At 55.2% G+C, this 16,961-nt stretch overlaps 1 protein-coding gene across 1 annotated transcript in view; it reads left to right on the top strand.

Moving 5' to 3' along the window:
- UNC5B (unc-5 netrin receptor B) overlaps positions 1-16,961 on the top strand; it is a 90,277-nt gene that overhangs the window by 59,802 nt on the left and 13,514 nt on the right. The window contains exons 2-8 of the mRNA XM_004049554.5: positions 7,394-7,618; positions 12,303-12,446; positions 12,909-13,012; positions 14,272-14,452; positions 15,181-15,348; positions 16,147-16,311; positions 16,537-16,569. Of these exons, the coding sequence (XP_004049602.4) occupies positions 7,394-7,618; positions 12,303-12,446; positions 12,909-13,012; positions 14,272-14,452; positions 15,181-15,348; positions 16,147-16,311; positions 16,537-16,569 (1,020 nt within the window). The remainder of the gene's footprint in view (positions 1-7,393; positions 7,619-12,302; positions 12,447-12,908; positions 13,013-14,271; positions 14,453-15,180; positions 15,349-16,146; positions 16,312-16,536; positions 16,570-16,961) is intronic.

Genomic DNA, 16,961 nt, shown 5'->3' with positions numbered 1-16,961 from the left:
AGGCCTTCCCTACCAGACCACAGCAGCCTCCCTCTGAGGTCTCCACCCTGGGCAACAGGGCTGACCAGAAGTGGACCCGGCTGAGATGGATAGCAGGAATTTCCATCCCAGACATGGGAATCACAGAGCCCAAGCCTTCACCCACAACCCTGCCGTGGCTGTGCTGTCTTTCTGGGCCCCCTGTCCCTCCTCAGTCCTGAATCAGCAACTGGGCTCTGGTCCAGCTTGGCTGTTAATTTGCTGTGTGGTGTTGCATTAGTCACTTCCCCTCTCTGATCCGGTAGAACGTGGGGCTCCAAGGGCTCCAGGCTCTCTGAACGTTGACTTTCTGTGTCTGGTCTACTCGGGCCCAGATGGTGCCAGGCCAAGGAAACAGTCTGTGGGGTTTCTGACTTCCCACACACAGTTCAGCTAGAGAACAGCTCCTGCCTGCTGCCACTCCCAGGCACATGCACTGCCTGTTTGTTTATTTGTTTTGAGATGGAGTCTTGCTCCATTGCCCAGGCTGGAATGCAGTAGTGAGATCTCGCTCACTGCAACTTCCACCTCCCAGGTTTAAGCAATTCTTGTGCCTCAGCCCCCCTAGTAGCTGGGATTACAGGCATCCGCCACCACACCCAGCTAATTTTTGTATTTTTAGTAGAGTCAGGCTTTCGCCATGTTGTCCAGGCTTGTCTCGAACTCCTGACTTCAGGTGATCCACCCGCCTTGGCCTTCCAAAGTGCTGGGATTATAGGCATGAGCCACCGCGCCCGGCCCACAGTGCTTATTAAGAAAGATATTTGCATCTGTTTTCTCAGTTGACCTTTCACAGCAATACCCCAAAGTTGACAGAGCAGGAACTGCTAGTCACTTCTTTATAGATGAGGAAACTGAGGCTCTGAGAGGTCAAACAACCTCCCAAGTTCTCACAGTGCAGGGTGAGGCTTGGAACCAGGACTGCTGGCTCTTGGGTCAGCCTGGGCCCAGGCTCAGAGTCATGGTAAGGGCCACAGCACTCCTCTGGCTTCCCCTAGGGATAGTGACAATCTCCCTCTCAGGAATGTTGGAGCCACCCCCTCCTCTGAGAAGACCCTCTGAGAGGTACAGTGTCTTTACATTTGTCCTGAAGTCATTCCTTCGCCTCCTGGGCCCTCACTCCTGCTCATCCAGGTGGGTCAGATTCTGACACCTCTTATACAAGCCTGTGTCTCCACAGCAGGCACTGCACAGGCCCAGCCCCTGGGAAGAAGCCTACAGACGGGCACAGGGCCTGCTGTCCGACAAGCTCCACTCCACTCCTAGACGGGTGCCCTGTCGCCCATGGGGGACACTGGGAAGAGCATAGTGTGTTCCCTGCCCTCCAGGAGCAGCCACCAAAACTGCAAAGGAGGCTTTGAGCTGTCTGACTCAAAACAGACTTGCCAGAAGCAGGAAGGTGCCCTCTAGACCCTAGCCTGGTCACCTCACCCTCCTGCATTTTAAATGGGTGGGTGACATGAGGAACTTGTCCATAAGGAAGCCAGCATGGAGGTGAGGGGTGCAAAACTGTGTCTTCTAGAGAATATTTGGATAAGACAGACTGGGGGACCAGGCTGCAACCTCCAGACTGGGAAGTGCACTGTTTAGTTAGAAGTGTGCTGTTTAGTTAGTTTAGAAGTTAGAATTCTAGGCTGGGTGCGGTGGCTCATGCCTGTAATCCCAGCACTTTGGGAGGCCGAGGCAGTTGGATCATGAGATCAGGAGTTCAAGACCAGCCTGGCCAAGATAGTGAAACCCTGTCTCTACTAACAATACAAAAATTAGCCAGTTGTAGTGGCGGGTGCCTGTAATCCCAGCTACTCAGGGGGCTGAGGCAGAGAGTTGCTTGAACCCGGGAGGCGGAGATTGCAGTGAGCCGAGATTGCACCACTGCCCTCCAGCTGGGCCACAGAGCGAGACTCTGCCTCAAAAAAAAAAAAAAAAAAGAAAAAGAAATTAGAAGTCTAGCAATGGCTGAATCTCAAATTGCAGCTGAGAGTAAGGAAGGCTTTTCTAACATTAGGTCTGTCCGAAGAAGAACCTGGCTGAGAAAAGCAGTGATGAATTACCCATCCCCACAGGTATGTGAGTCAAGGTTGGCTAAGGAGTTGGTGGGAGACGTTGGATGAGATGGCCCTTTAAGTAACTTCTATAGAGACTTCATAAAGAGGTCTCATATAGAGACTTCATAAAGAGGTCTCATATAGAGACCTCATAAAGAGGCAGGTAAAGGCAAATTAGAGGTGAGAGTTTGAATGGCACCCCTCGGAGGTCCCATCCAGAGGTGCTGGTGGTCATTTTGATCTAAGGCCTGGGATGGGTGGGCTGGAGCATGGTTAGGCGAGCCCAACAGTGTTTCCTCCTCCTCCTTCCCCGGATTCTACCTACGCTCTGCTTTAGGACCACCGTATAGCAATGGCAAGGAAAGTGACCCTAATTTAAGCAAATTTGCTTTCTGAAGAAAAAAATTTACTCAACAGGACATTTTCACACATGAACAGATTCCCCATAAGGGATCTTTAAACCTCAAAGTGTTAGAAGCAGAGGAGGGTTTGAGAGACTGACTTGGCCAACCTCCTCATTTTACAGACAGAAACTCCAGGGCCTGGGAGAGAATGGCCACACAGCAATGCCAGTCCCCAGCTGGGATGCAAACCCAGGGCCTCTGCCTCCAGCGATCTTTCATGTCCTTCATTTGACTGTCTTGTCATTACATCTGTGCAGGGATGTGTCTTCTTTCATAGCTTCTTGGCGGGATATCGGGACCATTCTTGGATGCAGCTTTAAAGGCAGGCTGCACTTTTGCAATTTAGGCCCAAACGAGTTCTACTATTGGGAAAAAACACTTTATGTGGGAATTTTCCTGCCAGCAGGAAACCCAGATCCGGCCTGGCTGAGGCAAGGACTTCTAGGGGAGCCTGTCTTAGATGTGGTTCCTCTGTAGAGATGGAGCAGCAGGAAGTCCTGCAGAGAGGCCAGGGAGGCAGGGCTGAGAGACATGGCTCAAGCCTTGCTTCCTGCCATCGACTAGGTGACCCTTCATGTCCCTTGTTGCCCCACGTTTTCATTTGTAAAATGGGAAGAATTGCAAGAAGTAGCACATAGTAGACCTAAATGCCCATTTCCAGTTCAGCAGAGCTCGGAAGACAGATTCTAGTATCAGATCACCTGAATTTGCCCCCTAGTGGTGCCACTTACTAGCTTTATAGCTCTATGCCAGTCACTTAAACACTTTTGGTCTCAGTTTCCTCATCTGCACTGTGGGGATAATAATCATATCCAACTCATAGGCTTGTGGTTCCCAAACTATGTGCCAAGTTATCCCAGGGTTCATCAGCACACTCACAGGGAAGCTGTGGGATATTTTTAATGTGGAAGACGCGGTAATACTAGACAGCTGTCAGACACTGCACCAAGTAGCTCCAGGTAGCTCAGTTTCAGCATCATATCACTCTGTTTTCCTTTATTTGGCACCATATCTTTGCAAAGCTGGGATTGTGGCACTTGAGTAACCCATGACAAACAGTAAGAGTAGTGGTGTCCGCTTGGATTCCAAAGTTTGAGAAGTTGTGCAGTGCCCGACAGGTGCACACATCCCCGTTCGTAAGTCTTTGTGGCTATTAGGAATGGAATAAAAATATATTTTTTCTTTCAATTTATCCTAAGATTTTAGGATATAAATATTTACAAAGCTGTTTGGATCTAATTACCTAATACATTCCTGTTAGGGACTTCTTTTTGGCCTTGGGATAGCTTAAAAAAAATTACTGAGGCACTAAAAATCAAAACGTTTGTGCATCTCTGTCTAGGGTTATTGTGGAGCTCATTGAGTTCATATGAACCACCCTCTGAGCGGCGCCTGGCAGGGTAAGCATCCAGGAACCCCAAGACCCCATTATTCTCCCACCCAGCTGGTATCCGTGCAGCCTGGCCATAGGTCGCTCTCATCTAGCCCACCTTTCAAGCCTTCCTCAGTCACTGGGGCCCAAGCCAGGGCCGAGGAGAAGTGAGGGCTCTCGTTGTTTTGGAAACAGAGTCTCACTTTGTCGCCCAGGCTGGAGTGCAGTGGTGCGATCTCCACTCACTGCAACCTCCGCCTCTCGGGTTCAAGCAGTTCTCCCACCTCAGCCTCCCGAGTAGCTGGGATTAGAGGTGCACACCACCATGCCCGGCTAATTTTTGTATTTTTAGTAGAGATGGGGTTCCGCCACGATGGCCTGGCTGGTCTCGAGCTCCTGAGCTCAGGCAGTCCACCCACCTCGGCCTCCCAAAATGCTGGGATTACAGGCGTGAGCCACTGTGCCCGGCCTACTCCCTTACTGAAGTTGCATTCACTGTGCACCTGCTGTGTGCTGGCCAGCAGAGTCCACTCATGGTCCCTCCAGGCAGGAACCTCAGGTGGGCCTCTCATTCTTCCTTATGTCCTGGCAGTCTCTGCCTCCAGGACACCTAGGGTATAGGGACACAGCAAGAGGGCAACAGCTACATCAAGAGCCATCCGGTGCTGCTGCAACAGAGAGGCACAGAGGGGACACTTGGCCTGCACCCCTGCCAAGGCCAGAGCTGAATCTTTGCACCAGGGCTGAGAGGATGGGCGGGGTAGGAAGAGTGGGGTGGTGGGGCTGCCAGACGCAGGGCCTGCTGCACTAATGGATGTCTAATGTTTGCTTTCCTCAGTCATGTCTGCACCCACTTAATAAATGGTCTGCATTAGAGTTATAAAACAAAGTCATAATACAGCCTGCAGTGCTGCAGAGCACAGAGGCAGCTGTCACCCCGGGGCTGGGGGTGGTGCGGTTAGAAGATGGGGGCAGGCACGTGACATGCACCCATGGGCCCCCATGCCCCTTCTCCTGTGGCCATGACCTACCCCCAGAGGGAGGCTCAATCCTGCCATTTCAAAGATGAGCTGCCTGAGGCCAGCAAAGGGCTGGTTCAGACCCAGGGGCCTCTGAGTCTGAAGGCAGAGCTCTGTCCCACACCCCTCAGGGCTGAGACGGAGACAAGATGCTGGTGGTGGGTGGTGGGCATGGAGCCTGGCAGGTTCTCTGCTGCCCAGATGCCCTCCTAGCTCCATCCTGCTATCTCAGAGCTATCTGGCCTGGCAGGGAGGCCTCAGTGGCCATCTCAGGGCATGCACAGCAACCAGCTCTCAGGCCACTGAAAGCCAATGTTCAGCTCCCTGGGTTGTGATCAAGTCACTGTGTCATCTCCTCATCAAATCCCCAAGCAGCCCTAGGGGGCTACCAGTTTGCCTATAGTGAATGTATCCCTGTACCTGGCAGTGGGAAGCAGGTGTCAGGGAGCCCTGGCCTGGCCTCAGGAATCTGCCTTGCTGTTCCCACATTAGCTGCCCACTCACCGGGTGGCCTCGGGCAAGTCATGGGAACCATCTGAATGGTCTTCAGTTTCCTCCGCTTTGAAATGAGGACATTTCCAGCCTTGCTGGTCCCTTGATGAGAGAGCCCTGTGGACTGTGGAGTTCTGGCCCTGTCAGGGTGCTATTAGGATTCCTGGGTGTGGAGACACCTACACCGTTACAGAGCTGTGTAGATCAATGATAGGTGTTGTGGAGTCTGGGGCAACAGCCCAAACGCTGAAGTCTTTTCTCAGGTTCAAACTTTTGATCTGGCTCTTGTTAGCTGTATGACCTTGGACAAGTTGCTTAACCTCCCTGAGCCTCCCATTTACCCATCTCTAAAATGGGGTCTAATAGAACATACCTTACAGGGTTGGTGCCAGAATTCGATAAGTTAACAATTTAAATTCCTGCAAACATAGCACCTGATGCTGGGTAAGCCTTAGTTGTTCGTTCGATGCAGCAACATGTACCTACTGTGTGCCAGGCCCCGCCTAGGTGTTCATGCATGTTTATCTCATCCTCAGAGCAGCCCAGAGACGGGGTAAGGGTGTCCACCTCTTGTGCTCATCAGACATAACGAGGTAGGAGTTAAGGTTCTCTCCCTGGGCCCTACAGAACATGCTGGATGGAGCTGGAGTCATGTGTCATCTTGTTAGCTACCCCACCCCCACCGCCCATACACACACTGCCCAGGGCCTAGGCCCCAAGCCAGTGATAGTTCATGCATTTTCTCCTAAGCTCCCCAGTCTCAGCATGGTCTCCTGGTCCACAAAGAGAAAGCATAGTCAGACATTCTGTTCTTGGAAAACCAGGTGTCCCCTTGGCCCCTCTGACTGTAGGGGGGACTCCCTAGGGCCAGATGTGGCCTCCTAGACCAGAGAACAAGTGCACGATCCCAGTGGCCACACAGGCCTCCCGGGACACCACCCTCTCCCCTCCCTCCGCTGTAGGTGGGGCCTCTAGCTGGAGGGGCTGGGCGGCCATGCGCCACCCCACAGCTTCATTCACTGTGTCCTCTGGGCAGTTAGCAGAAGAGGACAAGCCCCCAACGGCTTGTGCCCAGCCACCTGATCATTTGGCATTTGGCAATGGAAAATTCGTTTTTCTAGGTGGATTGTAAACCAGCAGGTCAATGGCCTGGTTTCCCCCGCTTCTGGGCACTGGCGGTGGCCACACCCCACTTCCTGTTTGTCTCACCTCCTGAGGTGCAGTTCTTTCCAGGGAGACGGTGGACCAGGATTTCCATCTGGCCCCCTTTGTGGGAGGAGACTGCCACAGGCACAGCCCCCCGTCTGCTCCGAAGTCTCCTCATCTGCTGTGCTGAGGGCTGAATCTGGCTGGGGTGGGGGTTGGGAAGAAGAGGCCAAGGGATGGGTGAGAGCCACAGACCATGGGAGGTGAGCTCTGTGGGGAAGCTTCTGGAAGGAGGGCTTCCCCTGGGGGAGGAGACCTGCAGGGGGCTGAGCACCGTGGAGTCCAGGCCTGCTTCAGCCGGCTCATCCCACCCCTGCCCCGCAGCCCTGGCTCCTGTCCCGCTTGCCAGCCTGGCAGGGGCTGCAAAGGGCAGCTGTGACTCCAGGGCAGAGCTGGCCTGGTTTGAGCTCCAGCCCCGTTTCCAGCCCATTGCGTCTCGTGGCGTCACCATGAGGAACTGGATAGAGGCCGGGCAGGGACAGTGGAGCAGACTCTGTGGGGGGGCCCAAGGGGTGTCCTCACCCAGACAGATCGCCTCCCCTCCCGGGACCTCCTTGGCCTCTCTGTCTGTAATGAAGTACAGTCACACAGCATTGCAGAGTGGGAACTGGCTCTTTATAAAGCCCAGCCTCTTAAAAGCAGGGCAAGATGGGAAACTGAGGCCGCAGGAGTGCCAGACTTGACCCCTGTTGCAGATCGCGTCCCCAGCAGGGCTCTGGCTGCCCCACCTCTGCCTCCCCTGTCCTATTAGTCTGCGGTGGGCCCCCGGGGTGGGCGAGGGGTGCCACAGGGCCCTCCCAGCACACAGCCTCATGGAGGTCTCCACTCACTCTGCAGGCACTGATTCTGGCAGCGAGGTGCTCCCTGACTCCTTCCCGTCAGCGCCGGCAGAGCCGCTGCCCTACTTCCTGCAGGAGCCGCAGGACGCCTACATTGTGAAGAACAAGCCTGTGGAGCTCCGCTGCCGCGCCTTCCCCGCCACGCAGATCTACTTCAAGTGCAACGGCGAGTGGGTCAGCCAGAACGACCACGTCACACAGGAAGGCCTGGATGAGGCCACCGGTGAGCCCACCCCACTTGCCTGGGCACCCCAGGACACCCCAGGCCCAGAGGCACAGGCCTAGCTCCATGTGAGACTTCACACAGCCATGGTGCCCCCTTGGATTAGCATTTCCCCAAGTGCTGGCCACGTGTCCCAGCCTGACTTTGGGACCATCTCCATCTGGACAGCACCGAGTGCCCTGTGAGCCCTCACTCCCTTTTCCACTTTCTCTCCATCCTTCTGCTTCTATTAGGGAGCAAGTTCCCGTCAGGTGGGGGCTCTTGAGCCCTCCCAAACACCTGCTAATCTCCCTGTTTAACAAAGAGGGCAGGTCTCTGCCTCACAGCCCTGGCACCCCACGGCACCGACCCAGAATTCAATGCAGTCGTTATTTTTACAGTTCCCGTCTGTTTGTGGAAAGTGATACTGGTTTCCATTCACAATAATGATATGGCATTTCCTGTGTTGAAATAAATTGTTTTAGGTTAAAAAGAAAAAGTTGATAGTATTAAGTAAATAACCATCCAAGTGGTGCTGGGATGTAGACCAAATCTGGAGGGAAAGAGGAGAGCAGCCGAAACTGGGAAACTCGAGGAAGCGTGGGGTCCCTTCCTTCTCGGATATGTGGGGAGCTCTCGGTACTCCCAGAGGAGGAGGCGGAGCCCTGGGGCTCCCCACATCTCCCAGAACTGGGCCTGCCCCCAGGGTGCCCTCGAGTCTAAGTGAGGGGCTCTTGCTCACTTGTCACCAGGTCCCTGTTGATAGTGCAAGAGCCCTCGGGGTGAAAAGCCCTTCCTGGGGCTTAAGACAGGCAAATGGGACCCCCTCCCTTCAGTCACCTGACAGAGCCAGCCTACCCCAGACTCAGGGGGCTCCTGAGTAGCCTTCCTGGGTTTTGTTTTGTTTTTCCCATCTCTTTCTGGATCCTTTGCTGTCTCCTTCTTCAGCTTTGTTTATTTCTCTGCCTCTCCCTGCTCATTTCTCTCTCTCTCTCTTTTCCCTATGTGCCTGTTTTGCTTCTTTCTTTTTCTCTTCATCCCCCTCTCTCTGTCTCACTCTCTGTCTCCCTGACATGCTGTCTCACTGTCCTTCTTTCCCCCTTCTTTAGTTTCTGTTTTGTCATGTAAAGCTCACAGATTTCAGAACCAGTCAGGCTTAAAACCATACTCTAGAATGTACTCGAGGTCACTGAACCGTATGCTTACAAATGGTTAAAATGCTAAGTTTTATAGAATGTGTATTTTACCATAATTTAAACATAATTTTAAACAATAGATTTGGAGTCCCATGCTCACCCAAAATATAAAAATGGAAAAAGGAATTTTTTTTTTTTTTTTTTTTGGAGACAGAGTCTCGCTCTGTCACCCGGGCTAGAGTACAGTGGCGCGATCTTGGCTCACTGCAACCTCCGCCTCCCAGATTCAAGCAATTCTCCTACCTCAGCCTCCCAAGTAGCTGGGACTACAGGCGCGTGCCACCATGCCAGGCTAATTTTTTGTATTTTTAGTAAAGATGGGATTTCACCGTGTTAGCCAGGATGGTCTCAATCTCCTGACCTCGTGATCCCCCCGCCTTGGCCTCCCAAAGTGCTGGGATTACAGGCGTGAGCCACCACACCCAGCTGGAAAAAGGAATTTTTAAGGGGAAACAAAACAACACATATTTGCCAGCTGCCCCCACTCTTTGGCTGAGTGACCCTGGGGAAGTCACTCAACCTCTCTGAGCCCCAGTTCTTCTCTTCGTAAACTGGGAAGTTGACTGAAGGTCCTGGTGAGGGTAGAGCCAGGTGGCGCACACATAGCACAGAACAGCATGCCAGGGCCCAGCAGGCAGTCGATAAACACCTGCTTCCTCTGTCCTCTTTCCGGGCTTTCCTTGGCCTCTTTCTCTCAAACGATCCTTACCTCTCTGCCCACTGAGCCCCTCTGGCCTGTATCAGAGGTCAGCCATCAGGGTCCAGGCAAGGCGAGGGAACAGTGTGCCTGCTGGGGCCCCTCACAGGCCGTTAGCATAGTAATAATAACCCTGTGATTATTACTAATAGTAACAGCATGGCTCTTACCAACCCTGCCACCAGGCACACAGGCCCTGCCAGCCCTAGAAATTGGGGCACTGTTGTCCCCATTAGCTGCAAATAATGGGCAGAGCTTCCTTGGCAGTGGTGGGGCCTGATTCCACTTCAGCCTCCTACTCTCTAGCCTTGGTCTGAGGCCTGAAAACACAGAAGAGGACAGCTGGGGGCCAGGAGAGGCAGAACAGCCCCCCACCAGCTTATGCCAGATTGGGGCAGGCAGCCCAACCCGGGGTGTCCTGGGCCAGGCATTGCCATGCTTGGGAGGGCAGTCTGATGCTGGGTCTCAAGCCTGGGAGACCGAAAGTCCCTGTCCTATGCTCCCTGCATCTCTGCTTGCTGGTGATCATGGACGAGGTGTCACGCCTCCTCCCTGGTGGTTGTTTCCTTCTATCCAGCTATTGGTGCTGCTGAAACCTTCTTGCATGGATGACCCCCTTAAAAGGGCACACTCTTATAGACTCACAGTCTGGTAAGCAAGGGGCAGGGGCTCTGCTCCCTGGGTCATGCATCATTGACTGTGGAGCCAGCCTGCGGGCAGCCATGGCAGGCAGGCTCTGTCACCCACCCCCGAAGCAGCCTCTTCCCTGGATGGCATACCCCTAGCCACCTCCCATTTAGATCCTTGGCCATCAGGACCGGGCTGTCCCCCATCTGGACTCCCTGCACAAGGACCCCAACCCTCCTCAACAATAGGAGAGTTACAGCAATGACTTCATCAGGAGAGGTCCAGAGAGGAGTTGTGTGGCCGGGCGCGGTGGCTCACGCCTGTAATCCCAGCACTTTGGGAGGCCGAGGCGGGCAATTTACGAGGTCAGGAGATCGAGACCATCCTGGCTAACACAGTGAAACCGTGTCTCTACAAAAAATACAAAAAAAACTTAGCCGGGTGTGGTGGCGGGCGCCTGTAGTCCCAGCTACTCGGGAGGCTGAGGCAGGAGAATTGTGTGAACCCAGGAGGCGGAGCTGGCAGTGAGCCGAGATTGCGCCACTGCACTCCAGCCTGGGCGACAGAGCGAGACTCTGTCTCAAAAAAAAAAAAAGAGAGGAGTTGGGGGCGAGGGGACCAAGCTCCAACCTGGGAAAGACACCAGGGAGCTGACCTCTGCTCTGCAGCAGCTTGCTAGGGGACTTGGTGCCTGCCACCTCCCCTCTCTGAGCCTCAGTTTCTTCAAAGGTAACAGAAGAAGCTGATTGAGATCCAGATGACCTGCCAGAGTATATTTGTGTCTGGCCCGGGCTGGGCGCTGTGGCGGAGTAGTCACCATAACTTGTCTAGAGTTTACCTTGAGAGTTTACTATGATGAGGGATCTGAGGCTCAGAGAGACTGAGTAACTTCACAAAGGTCACCCAGCTGGGGTTTGAGGGTGGGGCCAGGACGCAAACCTGTCCAGCCATCCAACCCTGTCCTTACCCACCATGCCACCGGCTGTGCGTACCTTAACAATCCATGGTGCAATGAGAGGATGAGATAGGACACATCGTGGCAGGGAGGAGCAGCTTTAGAAATTCTGAGACACAAGGCAGTCAGGGAGGCTTCCTGGAGGAGGAAGAGGGCTCTGTAACCTTTGGGGAGGAACTTCAGATGAACGTCCCCATTCCTGGCAGGTTCCCCCCTTTCCTGAGCATGGAGGGCTTCGTTGAGGGATGGTTAACAGAAAACCGAGTGACCCCCTTGTGTAGGCCGGTAGGCCCCGTTATGTAGGGAGTTTCCCAGGCGCTGACCAGGGAGCCATTGAGAGATCAGGGGCTCCCTGGGAGAGGGACTTCCTCAGCTCCAGGCCCACAGGGCCTGAGTAGTGACCAGGGAGAGCAGGCATCCCACCTCTGCACGTGCTGAGCCCCCTTTCTGTACCAAGCCCTGGGCCACAGCAGCAAGCAGGACAAAGCCCCATCTTGTTCTCCTGCAGGAGACAGACATTTAACACGTGAATGCATCCATAAATAATCTGAGTACAGCTAATGGTGGGTGCTGGGAGGAGACGAGGCTGGGTAGGGGAGTGACTGCTGCATAGACGAACTTCCGGGCACAGTGGTGGGAGTGCCGAGCAGTGCTGGGAGAGCTGTGGGGGAGGCGCAGGGTGGAGGGGGCTTTCCTCGGGAAGTGAGGCTGATCCGAAATCTGGCAGGGACTGGGAGGCCACCAGGCCCAGAGGAGACAGAAGCATTCCAGGCAGGGGACTGATGTGCAAGGGCCCCGTGGCTGCAGAGCCAGGGAACATGAGGGCCTGGAAGACACCTGGTGAGGCTGCAGTGGGGTGGGGATGGTGGATGCACAGTGCAGCTCAGAGCCACTCCTGGGGACGACCCTACCCACCTGCAGGCCACTGAGACCCCGCATGAAGGGTCTCATAACGGGGAATGACACACCACTTGTGCATTTTGGAGATGACACTAGCTGCCAGGTAGAAGATGCATTGGAGGGGCAGAGGGCTTGTGTTAGCCACTGCAATGTGCAGGTGAGTGGCCATGAAGCTTGAGCCAGGGTGGAGACAGGAGACAAGAGGAATGGAGGGAAAGGGGCACTTGGGCAAGAGAGCCAGCAGGATCCGAGGTGGAAGGCCGGGGGTGTCCTGTGCCTCACATCCTTGCTTTGCCCCTGCCCCCTGACGGCTCTCTCTTCTCCTCCCAGGCCTGCGGGTGCGCGAGGTGCAGATCGAGGTGTCGCGGCAGCAGGTGGAGGAGCTCTTTGGGCTGGAGGATTACTGGTGCCAGTGCGTGGCCTGGAGCTCTGCGGGCACCACCAAGAGTCGCCGAGCCTACGTCCGCATCGCCTGTACGCCACCCTGACCCCCACCCTGTCCCTGCAGGAACCTTCCCCATCCCTGAGGATGCTGGAGAAGGAACTTCACATCTGTGGGGCCTCCTCCAGCATCCCTGGCTGAGGATGCCCACGGCAGAGACATCCCAGCACATGGATGCCGGCTCAGAGAGGGCTCCTAGACCCAGAACCTAGGCCTCTTTTCATCTACTTCTGTATAAAAGAAGCTGGCAGCTTCCTCCCCCATCCTGAGCCACTATATGCTTAGGATCCCAGAGTCAGGGAGGGAACCCTGTTCCCCCAAGTCTGCCTAGTGAGGCCCCTCCTTTGGAGAAGAGGAAATTTCCCAGGCAAAGGCCAGGTGGGCCCATCAACAGTTCCCTGGGTCTGCACTGCCACCCAGTGGCCACAGTGTAGCACATCAGGTTCCAATCCTGCCCTCACCTGACTGCCTTGGGACCCTCTCGCTTCTCCCAGACCTGCGCAAGAACTTCGATCAGGAGCCTCTGGGCAAGGAGGTGCCCCTGGACCATGAGGTTCTCCTGCAGTGCCGCCCGCCGGAGGGAGTGCCTGTGGCCGAGGTGAGCGGGGACGTGGGGACCACTGAGCACGGCCCTGTGGCCATGCCTGCAGAAGCCAGGCAGGCATGGTATTTACCACCAGCCATGGTGCTAGTCTCCCAGAGCCCTGCCCCTTTCACAGATGAGATCGAGGCTTAGGACAGAGAAGAGAACTGTTACCTCTGCCGAACGCAGCAATGCCAGATCCCAGCTGGGTCTGCCACAGGCATAACCCCACGGGATGGGGTGGCTAAGGCAGAAATCCCCAGAACTCAGGGGCTCCTTAGGTGGACCTCCAGCTCAGTCTCTATCTCCTGCCCCATCCAGAACCCAAGGCCCCAGCTTTCTGGATGCGAAAGGATCCCATCATGCGTGTGTGTGAGTGTGTTCTCCCCCACGAGCTGATCACCCCTTCCTGAAACCACAGTCTTTGGATTGCTGTCCTCTCTCGCCATCCTTACCTCTGTTCCAGACATACTCCCTGCACTGGTGGTCCAGGGATTAGAGCTGCATCTCAGCTTTGCCCAGCAGAGTGGACAGCTGGGGCAGTCAGGACCCTGACTTCCAGCCTGGGATCAGCCCTCTCTGATCCCAAAACCGTGCATTCATCATTCAGCCTCTCCCAGCCCAAACCCTCCTCTGCATAGTGGGCTCAGACAAATACCCCTGGCCCATATATGCTAGGCACTTAGCACGCTGGTCTCTGCAACAACCCTGCAAAGTGGATGTTACCATTCCATCCTAAAGCAGGGAAGCAGGGCTGGGAGGGGCCCAGTGGCCACCTAGGGTGAGGCAGCTGGTGAGTGGCAGAGCTGGGGTTTGGACCCAGGTCTGCCAGACCCAGGGACCTTCTTCGTATCACCTCCCAGGCTTTTCATCCTGGCTAGCAGAGCTGGGAGGAGTTAATGATGAAGACAGATACTCCTGGCTAGCGCCTATTTAGTTAGTTTAACTCAACTTCCTCTGAGCATTGTTCTCGGCGCCTTACACATGCTAACTCATGTAATCCTCGCGATGGATCCCTATGGGGTAGGTGCTATTCAATTCCATCTTGCAGTTGATGAAATTGAGTCTCTGAGTGGTAAGTCCCCTCCCAAGACCACCCAGCTGGCAAATGGTGCTCTTAACCCCAGAGCTGTACAGTGTCCAGTGCTATAGTCCCACCGAGGCCCCGCCTCACTGCCACAACTATGGCGTGGACCCAGGTAGAACTGCCCTTCTTCTGTTTATGATCAAACCTGTCCTGGGCCCTCACTGCCCCCTCACCCCCACTCTTGCAGGTGGAATGGCTCAAGAATGAGGATGTCATTGACCCCACCCAGGACACCAACTTCCTGCTCACCATCGACCACAACCTCATCATCCGCCAAGCCCGCCTGTCGGACACTGCCAACTATACCTGCGTGGCCAAGAACATCGTGGCCAAACGCCGGAGCACCACTGCCACCGTCATCGTCTACGGTGCGGGCCTTTCGGAGTGGGAGGGGCAGACACGGCCAAGGGAGGGAGGAGAGAGCCTGAGGGTAGGGGGGACCCCTGGATTGGTAGGGAGGATGCAGCCCAGAGAGGGGAAGTGAATTGACCAAGATCACAACACAGCAGAATTCATGGCCAAGTTGGGCATTCCTGGGTTCCCAGCCAGGAACACTCCCCAGTTCTCAAGATGCCTTGCCTAACTCTGAAGGAGTTCTCCAAGTCTGGGGGCTGAGGCAGGGCCCAGTCAGTATGTCCAGAAGGCTGTTGTCCTGGTAGAGTTAAGGACCATTGCCCAGGCTTGTGAGCTATTCTCTGCTGCACCCTTGGGCCCTATGGGTGGGAGGAGTGGAGCCACAGCTGAGGTGACTTTACAGAGTTTTAGAAAGAACCCTGTGCTAGGTTCCAGCTGCAGGCAGTCCCAGGCCCCCATCACTCCCAGGATGACCCTGGGGAAGTGGCAGCCCTTTCTGGACCTTCTTTGCCATCTTACAATGAGGTGGGGCATAGACAGTGACTTCCTGGATCCCCTCTGGTGCTGACAGTTACAGCCCAGCTCTATCTGCCAGTTCTGAGTCCCTACACTGTAGGCAAAAGGGGTCTCACTAGGAAGGCCAGGCTTCAGCAGAGGGGCCTCGTCAGGGTGAGGGATGGGTTTGAGGGAGGGCAGAGGGTTCCAGAGCCAAGCCATCCAGTTGACAGCTGCCGCCTTGCAGTGAATGGCGGCTGGTCCAGCTGGGCAGAGTGGTCGCCCTGCTCCAACCGCTGTGGCCGAGGCTGGCAGAAGCGCACCCGGACCTGCACCAACCCCGCCCCACTCAACGGAGGGGCCTTCTGCGAGGGCCAGGCATTCCAGAAGACCGCCTGCACCACCATCTGCCCAGGTAAGGAGCCTTGTCCATGTCCAGCCCCACCCTGAACCCTGTCCCACCTTCTGTATTGTGTGCCAGAGCCAGGACAGCCATTCTCTCCCCAGCATGGGGAGCAGAAGGTGCTTGTCCCGAGCCCACAGCCGGCTGCCCAGGCTGACTAGATGCTCTGATCTCTGACCTCTTATTCTGCCCTGGGCTGCTGGTGAGATGGAGGCAGAGGCTTTGAGGGTTAGCCCCTTCTCCCTGACCCTCTAGCCTGGGCTCTTCTGCCCTCCAAGCTGAGGGTTCTCAGTGTCAGCGTGTCAGCCCCAGGCCAAGGTTTCAGAGCTCCCCAGCCTCAGGGACAGCCTGTTGCTCCTGACTGTTAAAGACACACCGTGGCCACAGACCCTATTCATACTGACAGTCCTCCTATTCCTCTCATCCTCTGTGCAGCCCCTCTGCTCCCCTACCCCCGCACATGTGCTGTGTTCTCTCCCTTGGGTTGTGTGTTTGTGCCTACACTGTTTTTCTTTACCCTGGGTTTGTGTCTGTGTGTGTAAATCGTGCACTGGGCTATATCATGTTGATGACCTTATACATCTATCTGTACCCTCTTTGTCCACCTGCCAGGTGCATCTGGCTGTTCATTGGCATGGGGTTATGTGGATATCATGTGGATTTCTCTGTGTGGCACACATGTGTTCTGGGTTCATTTCCTTCCATGGTGTGTATGCATGCATGTGTGTTGGCACATTGCTCTGTTCTGCACACATAACTGTGTGCAGATGTCTCTGCGTGCACATGCTCCTGTATGCCATGCTCTTACAGTCGATGGGGCGTGGACGGAGTGGAGCAAGTGGTCAGCCTGCAGCACTGAGTGTGCCCACTGGCGTAGCCGCGAGTGCATGGCGCCCCCACCCCAGAACGGAGGCCGTGACTGCAGCGGGACGCTGCTCGACTCTAAGAACTGCACAGATGGGCTGTGCATGCAAAGTGAGTCACAGGGAAGGTGGGGCCCTGGGGGTGGGGACTCTGGAGCCATGTAAGGGTCCCCCAAACCCGGCCCCATGCCTCAGTGCCCGGCCTGCAGCACGGCAGTCCTCAGGGCCTCTGTCCCCCCACCACATCCATCATCTCATCTCATCCTTCCCATTGCCTTCTCTGCCACCCTTTCCCTGTCACCTATGTCATTGTCTTTCCCTTTATTTCCCTTGACAGATAAGAAAACTCTAAGCGACCCCAACAGCCACCGTAAGTCCCATTTCATGGCTGTCCTCTTTCCTCTGGGGGATCCTTGGTTCTCTTTGGCTGGCTTTTCCCGGGATCAGGGTGCAGGGCAGGGAGAGCTGAAGGTGCCTACCCACCCCCCACGGGATCATCTACACCTGACACTGCATGTGTCTGCATCTCCATCACCGGCAGACAGGCAAACCCTTGGCTGACAGAAAAGAAAGGCCCTAGGGCACCCTACTGAGCCTCCTCTCATAAGAGGGGAAACTGAGTCACAGAGAGAGGAAGGGACTTGGCCAGAGACACAGGCAAGAAATAGTAGAGCCAAGATTTGAACCCAAATATTTTTATAGCCAAAGCTGGTGTTCTTAACCATATGCCCTTGGCCCTCCTCTCTGGGCCAAGGCCGGGAC

Source organism: Gorilla gorilla, chromosome 8 (genome assembly GCF_029281585.2).
Source record: "Gorilla gorilla gorilla isolate KB3781 chromosome 8, NHGRI_mGorGor1-v2.1_pri, whole genome shotgun sequence".
NCBI classification, from domain to species: domain Eukaryota; kingdom Metazoa; phylum Chordata; class Mammalia; order Primates; family Hominidae; genus Gorilla; species Gorilla gorilla.
This window is presented reverse-complemented; position numbering and strand designations above follow the sequence as displayed.